The sequence below is a fragment of the Antedon bifida genome, chromosome 8, assembly GCF_963402885.1.
Source record: "Antedon bifida chromosome 8, ecAntBifi1.1, whole genome shotgun sequence".
Classification (NCBI taxonomy): domain Eukaryota; kingdom Metazoa; phylum Echinodermata; class Crinoidea; order Comatulida; family Antedonidae; genus Antedon; species Antedon bifida.
The window spans coordinates 16,269,837-16,287,631 of record NC_136233.1 but is presented as its reverse complement, the minus strand read 5'-3'; the positions used below and the strand labels follow the sequence as shown (position 1 = coordinate 16,287,631).

Here is a 17,795-nt window from a genome sequence, read left to right as displayed (position 1 = left end):
CGTTAAATCCTGGTTCTTTCTTCTTTTATATATTTACTTTAAGTTGCATCGTAAATGTCAAGGTCAAAACAACACTATTTTGCAGTTAAAATTTTTATTGAAATACAAAAGACATCAAAATACAATAGAAATGAACACTGCTATACAGTTAAAACACCCCAAAAAATGGATGCTTTAACCAATCTGAGTAAACATGAATTTGTATTGGGCAATGATATACAGTACAGTCAAACCTCTATTAAGGGGACACCGTAGGGGTGTCCCAAATGAGAGGTTATACTGTACACAAACATAACCGTACAATGATAATATAACATTTTAAAAATAAATTTATTTATTTTAAAATTACAATTTATGCCTAAAAGGTGTAAAACCAAATAATTATTAACATCATATTTACAATTTTAGCATTGTCTTCAAGGTGACATATTTCCCCATTTTATACTCATATACGTGAAGTGAACATTGGTCTTCCCTATAGGTCCTCTCTCTTGTATGAGAACATTAGTCCCTCTCTCTTGGACAAGAACAGAGGCCCTCCTTTTTTGACCCCCTTGTGCAAGAAATGTACAGTAGACTCTCTACGTTTGGTCCTCTCTCTTGTGGAAGAACAGAGGCCTTCTAAACTGGCCTGATGTCTTGTGCAAAAACAAAGGCCTTCTACATTTGGCCCTCTTTCAGAACAGACACCCTCTCTTGAAAAGAGGGCCTAGTTGTATACATGAGAACATGTGACCCAAGAACATACAGTAGGTCGTCTACATTTGGGCCTCTCTCTTACATGAGAACATAAGCCCAAACTTCAGCTTTGTAATGGCCCTATTGTATTAAACTATGTTACATTAGAGGCTAACTTACTCTGTGTATACATAATAATTAAACATAAATATATGTACATGAACAGTATGAACACTATTACTAGTCACTAAACAGAAGTGTGTCCACTGCATTTTTTAAGGAAAGTTAAATCAGGAAACGTTCATCCACAAGTGTTTTCTTGGCCAGGTTGTTGCGTCCAAAGCTGTCACGAATCGATTTGATAAACTGTGAATGATTTGAAATATATTCTGTTATTATTAATGTATAAAAATTATTCTGTTTCGTTTTCCGTCATAGTAGCATGCTTCTAGTTAGAACAAGGTAATCTAACAATAGAATGATGAGCTTCGGAGATCAAAGGGTTTATCTGTGGCTGCGACATAATCAGTTCCACGCCCCTCAACAGTACTGTACATAGTACAGTACTGTTGCCATTTGTCGAATCCATACATAAGATCAAAGTAGTGTTACAAGTTCCTATCTTGGAAAGGTGAGCTCAGTGCCCTGCTGTTATATTTCCTTTGATTCAACATTGATATTTCATGCTTTCAAACCCAGTAAACTTTTATTTCAGTATTTCATATATGTCTACATACCCTCATAAATAGAAATGTAACAATTGCAGCCAGAACAAAATCTTTAAAGATTAAATCGACGAAGCAGAACAGGAGAACTTCAAATAAAACTAGAGTCAACTCATTTCCAGCAAAGATAACACGATCAAACGAATGCCCATCATCTGAAAAATATATAAATATTTTCAAATATAACTACAATTAGCCTATTTCCAGCTAGACACAGAACATGATCAAACAAATGCCATGATAAACAATACTATATTACACAGTTGTCAAATAATTTGTGCCCTAAAGGCTTGCAAACCACATCATGGATTGAAATAATAAAGCTTTATATATGTACATATTATTTTTCCTAATGATATGATGATGCCCACAAGAAGTATTTGACAATTATTAGATAATCTAATTTAATATCTATTCTAATGTAATCATCTATTTTTTAAATCATTTTATATCTTACATTTTTAAATTGTTTTTTTTTTCATTCAGAAAAAAAGACACAAAAAAAGTACCAAATGTAACAAACATATTTCCATAATATGGTGTGTTGTTATTTTATTTACTAATAACCGTACTGTATATCATACACAGTATCTCACCGTTATATAAAAATCCTTGGTCAGCAGAGTCTGAAAATTCCATGTCCAGTATTCGTTCCATCAATAACTTATCTTTAACTTGATAGTCAATGTCTCGTAAACCCTGTTAAATAAAGTTTAATTTGGTTTAGCACTAGTCAGTGTTCAAGTTAAAACCTCTAGGACTCTCTAATTTGGTTAGCACTAGTCAATGGTGAACAATGTCTAGTTAAGACCTCTAGACTAGGACTCTCTAATTTGGTTAGCACTAGTCAATGGTGAACAATGTCTAGTTAAGACCTCTAGACTAGGACTCTCTAATTTGGTTAGCACTAGTCAATGGTGAACAATGTCTAGACCTCTAGACTAGGACTCTCTAATTTCATTAGCACTAGTCAATGGTAAACAATGCCTAGACCTCTAGACTAGGACTCTCTAATTTGGTAAGCACTAGTCAATGGTGAACAATGTCTAGTTAAGACCTCTAGACTAGGACTCTCTAATTTCATTAGCACTAGTCAATGGTGAACAATGTCTAGTTAAAACCTCTAGACTAGGACTCTCTAATTTGGTAAGCACTAGTCAATGGTGAACAATGTCTAGTTAAGTCCTCTAGACTAGGACTCTCTAATTTGGTTTAATAGCACTAGTCAATGGTGAACAATGTCTAGTTAAGACCTCTAGACTAGGACTCTCTAATTTCGTTAGCATTAGTCAATGGTGAACAATGTCTAGTTAAGACCTCTAGACTAGGACTCTCTAATTTCGTTAACACTAGTCAATGGTGAACAATGTCTAGTTAAGACCTCTAGACTAGGACTCTCTAATTTCGTTAACACTAGTCAATGGTGAACAATGTCTAGACCTCTAGACTAGGACTCTTTTTTTGGTTAGCACTAGTCAATGGTGAACAATGTCTAGTTAAGACCTCTAGACTAGGACTCTCTACGTTGGTTAGCACTAGTCAATGGTGAAAAATGTCTAGTTAAGACCTCTAGACTAGGACTCTCTAATTTGGTTTAATAGCACTAGTCAGTGGTGAACAATGTCTAGTTAAGACCTCTTGACTAGGACTCTCTAATTTGGTTAGCACTAGTCAATGGTGAACAATGTCTAGTTAAGACCTCTAGACTAGGACTCTCTAATTTGGTTAGCACTAGTCAATGGTGAACAATGTCTAGTTAAGACCTCTAGACTAGGACTCTCTAATTTCATTAGCACTAGTCAATGGTGAACAATGTCTAGTTAAGACCTCTAGACTAGGACTCTCTAATTTGGTTAGCACTAGTCAATGGTGAACAATGTCTAGTTAAGACCTCTAGACTAGGACTCTCTAATTTCATTAGCACTAGTCAATGGTGAACAATGTCTAGTTAAGACCTCTAGACTAGGACTCTCTAATTTCGTTAGCACTAGTCAATGGTGAACAATGTCTAGTTAAGACCTCTAGACTAGGACTCTCTAATTTGGTTAGCACTAGTCAATGGTGAACAATGTCTAGTTAAGACCTCTAGACTAGGACTCTCTAATTTGGTAAGCACTAGTCAATGGTGAACAATGTCTAGTTAAGTCCTCTAGACTAGGACTCTCTAATTTGGTTTAATAGCACTAGTCAATGGTGAACAATGTCTAGTTAAGACCTCTAGACTAGGACTCTCTAATTTCGTTAGCATTAGTCAATGGTGAACAATGTCTAGTTAAGACCTCTAGACTAGGACTCTCTAATTTCGTTAACACTAGTCAATGGTGAACAATGTCTAGTTAAGACCTCTAGACTAGGACTCTCTAATTTCGTTAACACTAGTCAATGGTGAACAATGTCTAGACCTCTAGACTAGGACTCTTTTTTTGGTTAGCACTAGTCAATGGTGAACAATGTCTAGTTATGACCTCTAGACTAGGACTCTCTACGTTGGTTAGCACTAGTCAATGGTGAAAAATGTCTAGTTAAGACCTCTAGACTAGGACTCTCTAATTTGGTTTAATATGTCTAGTTAAGACCTCTAGACTAGGACTCTCTAATTTGGTTTAATAGCACTAGTCAATGGTGAACAATGTCTAGTTAAGACCTCTAGACTAGGACTCTCTAATTTGGTTAGCACTAGTCAATGGTGAACAATGTCTAGTTAAGACCTCTAGACTAGGACTCTCTAATTTCATTAGCACTAGTCAATGGTGAACAATGTCTAGTTAAGACCTCTAGACTAGGACTCTCTAATTTGGTTAGCACTAGTCAATGGTGAACAATGTCTAGTTAAGACCTCTAGACTAGGACTCTCTAATTTCATTAGCACTAGTCAATGGTGAACAATGTCTAGTTAAGACCTCTAGACTAGGACTCTCTAATTTCGTTAGCACTAGTCAATGGTGAACAATGTCTAGTTAAGACCTCTAGACTAGGACTCTCTAATTTGGTTAGCACTAGTCAATGGTGAACAATGTCTAGTTAAGACCTCTAGACTAGGACTCTCTAATTTGGTTTAATAGCACTAGTCAGTGGTGAACAATGTCTAGTTAAGACCTCTTGACTAGGACTCTCTAATTTGGTTAGCACTAGTCAATGGTGAACAATGTCTAGTTAAGACCTCTAGACTAGGACTCTCTAATTTGGTTTAATAGCACTAGTCAATGGTGAACAATGTCTAGTTAAGACCTCTAGACTAGGACTCTCTAATTTGGTTAGCACTAGTCAATGGTGAACAATGTCTAGTTAAGACCTCTAGACTAGGACTCTCTAATTTGGTTTAATAGCACTAGTCAATGGTGAACAATGTCTAGTTAAGACCTCTAGACTAGGACTCTCTAATTTGGTTTAATAGCACTAGTCAATGGTGAACAATGTCTAGTTAAGACCTCTAGACTAGGACTCTCTAATTTGGTTTAATAGCACTAGTCAGTGGTGAACAATGTCTAGTTAAGACCTCTAGACTAGGACTCTCTAATTTGGTTTAATAGCACTAGTCAATGGTGAACAATGTCTAGTTAAGACCTCTAGACTAGGACTCTCTAATTTGGTTTAATAGCACTAGTCAGTGGTGAACAATGTCTAGTTAAGACCTCTAGACTAGGACTCTCTAATTTGGTTAGCACTAGTCAATGGTGAACAATGTCTATTTAAGACCTCTAAACTAGGACTCTCTAATTTTGTTAGCACTAGTCAATGGTGAACAATGTCTAGTTAAGACCTCTAGACTAGGACTCTCTAATTTGGTTAGCACTAGTCAATGGTGAACAATGTCTAGTTAAGACCTTTTACTTGCAGAATTGTTTTGTGATATTGCGCAATTAATTACAATGGTGATAAAATCCTATATTTGTTACTTTAATCTAAAATTACTAAACATACATGATCAATAAAAGCTGATAGAAACTTGTTCATTGCAACATATGCTCCAGTTAATCGTTCACTATCTCCACCCGCACCTGGTCGACCTGTAAACAAAAATATAACATTAATAAACCTGTAATAGAGTTTGTTGAGAAATATATACTGTATTCCTACAATAATAATGCACTTTGCAAAACTATACGACCCGCAGGAGAGGTACGGCACAGGTGCGTAATTTACAAACAATGGTGTGTCAATGTCCATAACTTTACCACCCACCATATCATAAACAGCATGGTCACAGTGTGTAAAAATGGGCGTGTCATGGTCACTTAAAGATAAGTCATATTTTTTACGGACAGGTGCGTCATGGTATTCATAAGGTATGACGCTCCTCTCAAAATCATTTCAACATGAAATGAAGACTATACCTCTTGATTCAATTCTTCCTTGTGCATTTGCCTAGGTAAAGAAAATAAATAAATATACAGTATATAAATAAGTTGAAATTTAAGGTAAAATTAGGGATCAGATTTTAGGTGTTTCACAATTGCACAAAATTGGTCCAATGATAATCAACATAGGCCTTTCCCCTGTATAATAACATAAGACATACCAATGGGAGTAGAATACGGTCATATTGCTCTCGCATCTTATCAGGTAACTGCATCTCAAACGTCTGTTCTTCTGAGTTTGGTAGTAGGCCTCTCTGTCCGCACAAATTATCCTATCAAAATACCATTTATAGTTATATTTTTATTAAAATAATATTTAGTAGTAGTACAACTAACATAATATTTCCCAATTATCAATTATTAAAAACAATTTTGTTTGAAGGTTTGCATGGCGAAATCAAATGTTGATATAAGTTTGCGGTACACCACGTATATTAGTTCTGAAAAGAACTGTTGAGTTTCTCGACGTTTCGATCAATATGATTTGATCGTCCTCAGGAGTGAGAACTACTGTAACATACGTGGTGTACCGCAAATTTTAATTTATTAATTCTCGCGAATATTGCCCCTACCTCTTCTCGTTTTAGTTGGTCCCTCATGTTTTTCATGTCGGTATCCGCAAAGCCATGTACTGAACGTCCATGAATGTAGTAACCATACTTCCGGTTTGCAAGCACAAAAATACTGACCTAAAATTAGAATAGAAAATCTATCATTAATTGTCATTGTTCAGCCTAATTTATGGCTTAAAATGTAGATAATGCTTAAGTAACTTACATTAGCCATAGAGCAGAGATCCACAAAGTTTTGTAAATTGTTCTCTATGAATCGTTCATAGATGAATGTGAAGAAAATCCACTGAAAAATAATATATTTATATTGAAATTAATGCACTGATGAAGGTCTAGTGTTGCCCGAAAGCTCTGCTAACTTTTCTGGCTGACACCCACAGCATTGTAATTTTTTCAGTATTTTGCCTTTGGATTTATATTGAAAATAATATATTTATAAATATTGTAACTTATGTTTTTTTTAAATATAGAAATCTGTAATTTATGCAGTCCAAATTCAACTCAACTTGACCCAGGATATAAATTTTAGGTAAAGTTAAAATACAACAATCTGAATATGTATATTCATAGAAACATTGGTGTTCTAACACAATAATTAGTATCTTTTAGCAATGCTATGGTTACCTGAAAAGATCCAATCACAAGGTAAAGAGTGGTTGCCATGGCAAATCGTAGCACCTTACTGTCTTCCGATATGTACTCTGTTGTGTCTGGTGTGGTAGACGAGTAAATGTCATACGTACATAAATTCTCCAAGCCTACGACCTAACAAAATTAATGAAGTTCTAAGATTGAGTGTTCCATTCAATTAGGTGGAGCCAAGTTGAATGGAACAGCCAGTCTATGTGACACAAACTCAACCAAATAAAATTCCAAGGATATACCATGGACCTAGGCCCGTAAAGATATACCATTTTATAACATGGGTTCAAGGATGTAGCCAACAGCACTCCTCGTATAAATCGTATTGCAGGTCGTCTGCACTGCTGCCCCAATTTAAAACAAATTGTCAATTCTGCTACACGTCTTTTTTCTCGGGTATTCACAATGTCGTTCATGTCGCACCATTGTAAATACCCTCGAATGTGCCGCATCTCCACTAACACACTCTGACGTGTGCATTATTTTGTATAATAATATAAGCTATTCAATGTGTAATTAAGGGCTACCAAAAAACACTGCTCATGCTCAAAAACCAATCTCTGTAAAATTCATTTACCTTTAGAAAGAAAAGAACACAGCAAATCTGAAATAAGGGGCTGCTTCTTCTACTAGTCTGTAAACACAAATTAAAAGATAGTTACTTATTTGTTGCTACATAACAGTACATTCAATCTAAATAATTATTATTAAGTTTCTCCTTTTTGTACAAAACACCACCATAGTTGGTCATTAAAACTTGTCGGCAACAGCATTGGAAATAATGTTTGTTTATTGTATACAAAAATAAAAACCTAAATTTAAATTACATTTTTATAAGTTCTTCACCTTTCACCTTACCTGAATTTCATTCCATTCATTAGCAACAAAGTATGTCCTCCAAATACTGACAGGGTTTGAGGTCGGCTTGCCCTCTGTACCTGTGGCAGGTTGTGTCGTTTGACCTCTAGGTCGCTCCCAATCGATAAAAAAGATGTCTATAGTACATTGAGCGATTACTAAATGAATTAGATCCATCAACTGAAAATTAAATGAAAAGGTGACTATCAATTTTACAGATCAAAAATACTGTACAGGAATTGGTAATAATAATAGTTCATTCTTATATAGCGCATATAAGCAAGATCATAATGCGCTGCATATTATTATCCCGGTCATTTTTTGGATCAAACACACACGGAAACATACTAGTAATCAGCGCAAACTTGTGTCTTGATCTAACCCGGTACCTATTTTATACACTTGGGTGGAGAGAGGCTAGTAAAGTGTCTTTCCTAAGGATACAAGCAATGCGGCGAGAGTTGGATTCGAAGCACGATCACGATCAGTAATCAAACGTCCAACACACTGCACCACACGGCCTCACACATACTGCGCTACACGCCCTCACAACGTAGATGTAGAGAACTGATTGGGTTTCTTGTTTGTGCATGATTGAATTCCATTTTTTGGTAGGGCTAGGTACAGCTATCTCTTGGAATATGTTATCATTATCAGCATACACACCTTAAGAAAGAATGCTCCACCAATGAAGATTGAGAACAACGCCTCTTGGTCTGGGGTTGGTAGTAATATTTTCACAGTACTTTGTCTCTAAAATAATAAAATAAACTCTATAATTATTATAATCACTCTTATTCAACTTCTCACTAAGATGTACATCCAAAGAAATAGGCATAAACACACATGTAGTGAATGATGGGACCAACAGGTGGTAAACACCTCTAAAACGGTCCAGTCCCAATTGCACAATGAGCCCAGTTATGAACAGTGGCTGAGTGCGACAATGGCCGTGGGTGTACTAGTACACCGGGTAACCTCCTACTAATCTCGAAAGATGTACTAGGTTCTTTAAAGTGCACATAATCTAGATGAGTTCACTGGACACTAGAGTAGAACCATGGAGCGAGTGAGCCTCGAACCCTTGCCGATGTATGATAATTACTATTACACTGTCTTAAGCACTCTGCCACTCACTCACACACTGTATTTAGTGATAGTAGTGTAAAACTCTTATACATCCCTTATTCTCAACCCATATATTTCATCTACTAATACATTTTGCATTTCATTAGTTACCTTATAGAAGAGGAGTAAATAAAATGCTGCACCATAGACAATAACAAATAACATATCGGAGAGTAACCCTGAAGCAAATGCAAAAAACTTAAGAAACGCCTGAAAGAAAATCATAAAAAAAGTGTACAAGTAATAACATTATTACCATAATTTATTCGAATAGGTTAAGTTCAACATTTCATTTTACAATTTAACAATGTTGTCTCGATTAATATTATGATAGAAAAACCGCTTACCGGAACATCAACTGTCAAACGTCCTGCTCGACGGCGCCATGCGGTCGTCTTCAGTGCGGCGTACAGAAGAGCAGGTACAGAGAGAATGATAGCAGCCAGTGTCATACTCCCTTGGCTGCCACCCTGGTCTAGTTCATACACAACTTCAAATGAAACCTATAGAAAGAAGACACTGTATAATAGCACACCAATAGCACATAAATAAATATATCTCCTATCCAAAAATTGATATCCATAAATACAGTCGATTGGCAAACCATAGTCATTAAATTGGTACAGGTTAAAGGCTCTCCTCAACCATAATTTCAGTGGCAGACCAAGTCTAGACTTAAAAGACTTAAAGACAAGACTTAAAACTGGAAGAAGTTGGTGGATTTTACCTCTACTGGATTATTATTATTTTCATAATAATTTTCCCGATCCAGCTCTGCATAAGTCACAATAAGAAGAGGGGGGTAAATTTTACCCTCCTTGGCTTCACCATCTTCATTTTGAAGAACAATCCTTAAAAGGAAATTTAAGTTTAAAAATATTACAAATAATAATAGCAAGGCATCTGTGTATCTTCATATTATTCCAAAACTATACGTAACAAGCATTAAGGATTCATTGTATCAATATTCGAGACCTTTCGTATGATGAGACACGCAACTATACAGCTGTTGAGTCTAGAAGTCATTCTGTGTCTGCTATTCATATTACCATTATACCCACTGTACACATAGTGGAGAGGCAGAATGTTTTGCACTTTTTTTTCTTATTTCATACGCATCCAACAGCGAGTAACTCGCCAATTACAGGATGGATAAACTATTAATAATTTATCATGCTTATAAACCAAGTCTCATTTGAGGCTTAGGGAGTGAAGTTGAAAGAGTTGTGAGATACAACACTGGCACTAGGTCAGGATTGAACGGCAAGCATGTTAACCACCAAGCTACAGCTCCACTATTATTATTATTTTTTATTTGGTCCAATATAAACAAGAAATATTTCTTACAAAAAACGCTGCTCGCTTATTGACGTAACAGTTTTAAAGATATATTGTCCCTCTGAAAAATATTTTTTATTTCAAATTTGTTTTTGAATGTGTCATTTTATTGTCGCATAGGCTAATAGTTATTTTACCTGAAAAAATGTAATTTAAAGCAAAAAATAATTAAATTGTGTGTCTTAATGCTGTTTGTGATTTAGGCTAATTTCACTACAAGCATGTGTATGCGAGTTTGGTGTAATGGTTATGTAACAAGCCTTTCAATTAACAACAGCAACGCGAAAATCAAACGAGTGAATTTGAAAAGAAATATGTTTTTTAAACTACTCGCATCAACAAAGGTGTACATTAAATCAAATTATGTTTACAAATCACAAATTATAACTCTTGCCTCTTGTACAAAAATGAAGTTTTTTGAACAAGTAGTTTCAGTTTACTTGTTACTTTAAGACTGCTCGCTGGCTTTTGAAAAATTCTGTCCTATCTTTTAACACTAGCAGGTCTGAAAAGTATATTAAAAAGTGGTTCAGAATTGGGACCATGGTCCCAAAATTCAATGGAATGGTCCTTGACCACATATCTATCTGTATATTCATTTTGGTAAAGATCTTGTAATTACTTTTTGAGTAATCTTGCAAACAAACAAACAGAGAAACACACGCGATCGATTACATATACCTCCTTGGCGGAGGTAAATCACTACTTGACAGAAGTGTAAGCTTTTTAAAAATCTCCACTTATGATTGTACTTTCATCGTTAACTTACTTTAGCACAATGCTTTGAGCATAACGCACTACTGTGGCAGGCTTGTCTGAAAGTTCCTTCCCAGCAACGTTATCAACCAGAAAAAAGCGCCGAGTCAACTGCCAATCATTCTGAATGTCCTCTATTGTAATATATAGAAATGTTTATTAAATATTAGATTAGAATACCTTTGGTGTTGCACATCAAGGATAAGCCACTAAAGCTCTGTCTACACTATCAAACTACTTTGACAAAAAAATTGTGATTTGGCCAATTATGGTAGTGATATGACATAATCATATCGATATATGGGCACATCACATTTTTTTTGTCACATAAAGTTTGATAGTGTAGACAGAGCTTAATTCCTTAGACTTGTTTCCAGTGGGGTCCTTCTGGTGGTGTGCCACGTTGCACACAGGACCAACAGCTTAACATCTCATCTGAAAGATGGTGCATTATCAATATGTATTCCAGGCATATCTGCCTTTAAGCCACAAGATCTATAATTATAGTCATTTTTTTTACAGATACATATAAACATTTTGACAGATTAAGATAGACAAGTACATTTATTAGTAACCTGTAAAGTGTAGTTCAACCATGCACATGATGTAAATTAGGAATGGTGATAAATTACTTACGCGAGTTTTCATTGTAATTTGTAACAAGTAAAGGAATTGGGAACAGAACCCTATCTCCTTTAGTATCCGTGTACCGCAAATCTGTACCATAGTTAAGAAATCAATTCATTGAAAAGTTTTCTAAAATATAAACCCCTTTCTGTTAATAATTGTTCTTTACTCCTTTCTTTTTCTGCGAAACCGGTCCGTGGAAGGTAGGTGGTGTCGAACAAACCTTTATTGCTGAAGTGTCATTTTTTGTCACATAAAGATTGACAGTGTAGGCATAGCTTTAGACTTTTTATACAGACATAATAACCTATTCAAAAAAGTACATTATCGATAATATGTGAAAGGATACACAAATCAAAAAATTCAGTTTCAAATTCGTCCCAGAAATCTTTTGACTGGATCGTACACTGAAAAAACAACAAAAATCTATAATAATTGTTTATTTATTTATTCAACTTACAACTGTACTACAGCAGTACAGCTGACTTGAATAGGCCCTCTTAAAACAATACAAAAGACATTCAAACATAAAGATACAAGAGGATTCATAAAGTTAAAATTAAAAACAGATTTACAAAAATACAAAAATTCATAAAATTTCATTTAAATATAAAACTTTAAAGTTCATTCATTGATACCAAATATTGCTTATTTTATTGCTTATCTTTCAGATATAATTTTAACTTGGTTTTAAAATCAGAATAAGATATTGTCAACACATGCCATGCAAAATGATCTATCCACCAAAACTTTTTATCTTAGTAACCTATTTTGGTAACCTATCCAAAAATTTTACTAGCTTTGAAACTAAAAGATGCATCTCATTTTACTTACACTACTTTTGTAGTTTTGACCATAATCAAATGCGGCATCCATTCTCTGAGGCGTGTCTTGACAAAGCTATCAAATAATAACAGTAAATTCTTTTATAGTAAAATAAGATCAATAATAGTTGAATTGGTGTTTTGTAGTTACCAATACCATTTCAGTCTATTAAATGGAAACTCCTATTAAAGGGACACCCCTATTAAGGGACATCCCTATTAAAGGGACACCCTTATTAAAGGGACATCCCTATAATAAAGGGACACACTTATTAAAGGGACATCCCTATTAAAGGGACACTCATATTAAAGGGACACCCATATCAAAGGGACACCTATATTAAAGGGACATCCCTATTAAAGGGACACCTATTAAAGGGACACCCATATTAAAGGGACACCCATATCAAAGGGACACCCATATTAAAGGGACATTTTTCTGTAAAATGAACAAATGACAACAAATATTTTAACCCCTTCAAACCATGTAGACATATCCTCAGATGAAGAAACAGATAAAACTATATAGACTGGCATTAGGTAGTAGTCACTCTCATACTGTACATCCAAATGCCAACTTCAAGTCAATGGCTACCAGATGTCTCTGTGAGACGGTTATTTTAACATATGCCTGGTTTTCATACCTGAATAAGTCCATTTGTAGTTGGCTCTAAGCCACCAAATGTTCCAGTTGGTGTATACCTGGCTGCTAACACATCCAACTTGTTGTCCTTTAAAAAAAAAAATAAAACAAAATGTGTTACCGGTCATCATCCGGACCTAGCAAATCAAAAGCTACCTACAGTCATTGTTGCTGGAATATATGTCTATTAGTTATGCACACATATCCCTCAACACAGCTCGGTAAGAACTGTAAAGCTCTGTCTACACTATTAAACTTTATGTAACAATGTGATGTGCCTATATATGGACATGATGATGTCATATCACTAGCATATTTAGGCATATCACTACCATTTTTGGGAACATCACACTTTTTTTGTCGAACTAGTTTGACAGTGTAGACAGAACTTAAGCCTATGTCAGTCTGTCTGTATGTTAATAGAACAAACAGAAACTGTTCATATTGCGTAATTCAAATTTTCTTCATATTATAAATGAAAAAATGAAATTAAACTATGATACAAGGCACTTCAAAACATTTGAAATTTTAAAACATAATTTGAACATACGTCATCATCTGGGTTTGCTGATAATACAACATCAATCACGGTAGAGGTTAAAAGGTCTTCTACTTGACCAGAATTCTCATAATACAACCATGGCATATTTAGTTTCCTAATTAAAGAAAAATTTAAACAATATAAAAATTGAAAAATTACTATAAAGTACATTGAGAAAAAAAACCCCTAATAATGAGACTTACCATTCAGTAGCACCATTAACATTTTCCCTAATTTGGCTGGTTCTGGATACGAACCTGCTACAAGGAGCATTTACACCAGACTCTAGATCATACATCTGCATCACACATATATTACCCCACAGTTGGCATGCTGTTAAATTCCCGTAATTCTTTAAATAAAAAAAATCCCATTAAATGTATTATACAAACTGTACTACTGATCATGAGAGAATCCAATGCTTAAGTCGCATTGCTTGTATCCTTAGGCAAGATACTTTAAACTAAATATGTTTCCCTCTCTTCACCCAGGTGTACAAATGGGTACCTGGTATTAAGTTCAAGACACAACTTATGGGAGTATTTTCCATACTTGTTTGACCAGGTTAATAATATGCAGTGCTTTCTAAGAGGTTTTACAACATTAGGCACTTTATAAATCCAGGATATTATTATTATTATTACATATGATCATTTATGAGGTTGTGTGGCATGAATTCTAACTGGTTTTAACTGGAATGGGCACCAGTGGGGTTGATTGTTAGGCCTTGGTCCCCCTATTTTAAAATCCTGGATCCCCTATGTCTTTACCTCACAAACTTCAACTGCTCCGGCATAATTATAATCAATGAAATTAGAATCGATTGGACCTCTATCACCCTAAATTATAAAATAATATATTATTATTATATATTATAACATATTAAAATATTTTAAACATAATGCAAGTAATATATATAGCTAATTTAAATATTGGGAATCAGTACACGACGGTAACCCCCTACTCCTATGAAAGATGGATTGAGTTATTTATAGTGAACACAAGCCAGATCTGTGGACCTCCAGTTTTAAGTCGTTATCCAAGAAGACTTGTTCTACCACCAGAACAATGGTCGAAGAGTGACTTGAACCTGTGCTGATGGTATAGCTATGGTTTGTGGAGCCCTTCCCTTTAACCACTCGACCACTTGACTCAACAGTGGCTTTCATGGTAGATAGTGACTATGATTTTTCCTTAGCTAAACTTGTTTGTTTTATCATTTGCTTGAATAATACAAATTTCTATCTAGTCACACATTGTAATTCATATCTGCATATTATTTTTTATTGATTTTCAATGCTAATTTACCACTCATTTGTGTGGTCATTGTGGAAATTTTGAAATCTTAAAATTAATTTACCAGTGATTGAATAGGGTATTTAGAAGCAGTGATCAGGTCTGTAGTAGATTTAAAGCACATTCCGCCAGCCTAAAAGAAATAATTGTTATATTTTCTTTTTTTTTCTATAATTTCTACAAAAATAGCAAGCAATTCAAACAAAATCAACATTAATCCAGCAATTTTTGTACAGAAAATGAATTGACCTAAATGGAGAAATGAAAAATCGGTACTAAAACAAATATTTATACCGTGGAGAAATACGTTCTTCATGTTTAAGCTCTGTCTACACTATCAAACTTTATGTAACAAAAAACAAGGCCATATACATGGCTGCAGTCACATGCTCAAATTTGAGTTAGTGTTTACCGACCAACCGACATAGTGAGCTGTAGAGTCGCGTTGCACGCGACTAAAAATGTGGTGTGCCTATATATGAACAAGATGACTTCATATCACTACCATATTGGGTATATCAATCACTACCATATTTGGGCACATGACACTCTAGTTTGATAGTGTAGATAGAGCTTATACATTAATTATTAATTAATAATTAATCCCTTCCAAAATTGTCAGGAAGTAAAGCCACTTATAGTGACTATAGAGAATATCTCCAATTATGTCACTTCCCTAAGGCCTCTTTGAAGATGTCATGAGGATAACCACATAGTACCAGAAGATTTACTTACTGAATATGTAGAATCTGCAGGATCACATTGGCAAGAACCTGTGGCATAGATAACAAATGGATCACATCTAGAACAGCTAACAAAAACAAATGTAGACAAAATAGTTAGTAGATAGGCGTGTTATATCAAGTATTAGTGGACAGAGTAATTAATTTAAAAGGGTTTTTTTTTTCTTACTGAAGGATGTGCATACGGAATTCATATAAAAATTACCTACTGTAGTTTGAGGACATATAGTCAAAAATCAAAAATGTGTCCCGGTAACAACGTTTATTCACAAACGAATGAGAATACATGCCTAGGTTCAGCCTCATACATGCTACACTTACTCAGCAGTTGTTTCACCATTGGGTTGTGACGTGCCTTCACAATTAACGCATTCCTGCTGCAGTAATAAATTTCCATTCTCGTCATATTCCACTACAAATATAAAAATAATTATAAAAAAATAATTATTATTATTATGTAACAATTATTTGTAAGCATAGCTTAAAGATAAATAAATTTGGATTGTGAGAATTATTTGGGTAATAAGCTGTGGACCATTATACCGGCCGACATACCATTATACTGGCTCACAAACCATTATACTGGCCCACAAACCATCATACTGGCCTACAAACCATTATACTGGCCTACAAACCATTATACTGGCCTACAAACCATCATACTGGCCCACAAACCATTATAGTAACAGAAAAAAAGCCATGTCAAGCATGGTTAGATTGAAAGCGTGCTAACTAAAACTTTTCACTAGCCCAAAGAATATGTCGATTAGCCCAAAATGGTTTTACTATAAATTGTATGAGGACTAGCATTAACTCTTATATTGTACCTAGAATTTGGTGGCCATCACATGGGATACATTCCTCCATATTTGTTGGTTCAGGACTGCAACCAATGCAGTTAAACCCATCGGCCGTGGTCATCTGTTGTTAAATAAATAAGGCAAATAGTATATTTATTTATGTATTCTTTTCAGTGATACATAACAAGTGAGCAATGAGGAGAGACAAGAGCTGTCAAAGACAACTATCGCCAAATGGTGTGTCTGTCCAACTTAAATTTGTTATTTATTATAGGCAATTTTATGTTGTTAACTATCAAACTTTATGTGACAAAAAAATGTGATGTGCCCATATATGGACATGATGATATCATTTCACAACCATATTTGGGCATATCACTACCATATTTGGGTACATCACACTTTTTTGTCAAACATTTTTGATAGTGTAGAAAGAGCTTTATTGACGGGTGTCACACTGCATAATCCTCAAATAAGTTGTATTTTCCTTTTTGCCACAATGTTATATGAACTTTATAGTACGACATTTGTGACCTCACCTGTCCATCAGCACATGCTTGACAGGTCAGTGTTTTAATAGTATCTGTATATTCAGCTTGTTTGTAGGTAGGTTTACATTTACATGAAAGGCCTAAAAATAAAATAAAAACACATTTTAAATCATGAAATTGAAAGATAGTTAGGATAAAAAAAAAAAAAAAATGCCATACGCATTATTAATATTTGTATATACCAAAGTTGCATTTTGATTTGCCTTTTTCTAATCTAAATTGACTTCTCAAAAAACATAAAATTTCTTTGTTTTTTAAATTCTATTTTAAAAATAGAATCACTTTTTAAAATGCCTGCCTTTTACCTCCTGTGTAATGCCTTTTTTAAGGTAATGCATTGTATTTTGTAATACAGACTGCACAATAAAATAACACTAACAACAATCATGTTAATATTGGTAGGCTATAGGCTAGGCTTACTTATAGAGAATAGTACTAACATAGGCCTACTAGTACTAGGCTACCCATTAACTTACGATCGGTGGTTGGAATGCTGTCCGAAGCCACCGTTTCACAAGACAGGCACTGCAATTGAGCGAGGTTGTAGTACTGATCACCACTACAATCACTTGCTATTGTATAAGGGAATGATGTTTGTGATAGACATTTACGAAACTGTGTTATAATTATAACAATCAGTAACGAAATAATGTGTTTTTTAACAAATAAATTGCCAAAACCCTTGCACTCAGAACCGTTCATTGTTTACCGTCGT

At 34.7% G+C, this 17,795-nt stretch overlaps 1 protein-coding gene across 1 annotated transcript; it reads right to left on the bottom strand.

The window, feature by feature from the left end:
• Positions 1-83: 83 nt before the first annotated feature.
• On the bottom strand, positions 84-17,788 carry LOC144850654 (meckelin-like). Its single transcript, XM_078708005.1, has 29 exons — positions 17,557-17,788; positions 17,069-17,160; positions 16,557-16,650; positions 16,051-16,141; positions 15,722-15,797; positions 15,051-15,119; positions 14,461-14,529; positions 13,894-14,042; positions 13,700-13,805; positions 13,151-13,237; positions 12,517-12,582; positions 12,032-12,089; positions 11,692-11,772; positions 11,069-11,189; positions 9,689-9,812; positions 9,309-9,464; positions 9,073-9,171; positions 8,500-8,586; positions 7,834-8,013; positions 7,553-7,609; positions 6,958-7,098; positions 6,539-6,619; positions 6,334-6,450; positions 5,923-6,033; positions 5,738-5,768; positions 5,325-5,410; positions 2,000-2,102; positions 1,416-1,558; positions 84-1,044 (listed from the first exon to the last, which is right to left on the bottom strand). The coding sequence occupies exons 1-29, from the start codon at positions 17,780-17,782 to the stop codon at positions 964-966; spliced, it is 2,982 nt and encodes a 993-aa protein (XP_078564131.1). The 5' UTR covers positions 17,783-17,788; the 3' UTR covers positions 84-963.
• Positions 17,789-17,795: the final 7 nt, after the last annotated feature.

What these genes read in the sequence shown, in the direction of transcription:
- LOC144850654 (XM_078708005.1), bottom strand. Translation starts at nt 17,782, where the DNA reads ATGAACGGTTCTGAGTGCAAGGGTTTTGGCAATTTATTTGTTAAAAAA. An exon ending in CAGCAAACCCAGATGATGAC is followed by an intron (nt 13,238 to 13,699) that starts GTATGTTCAAAT and finishes TTTTTTTTAAAG; the next exon opens with GACAACAAGTTGGATGTGTT. An exon ending in TATCAGCTTTTATTGATCAT is followed by an intron (nt 2,103 to 5,324) that starts GTATGTTTAGTA and finishes TTTATTTAACAG; the next exon opens with GGTTTACGAGACATTGACTA.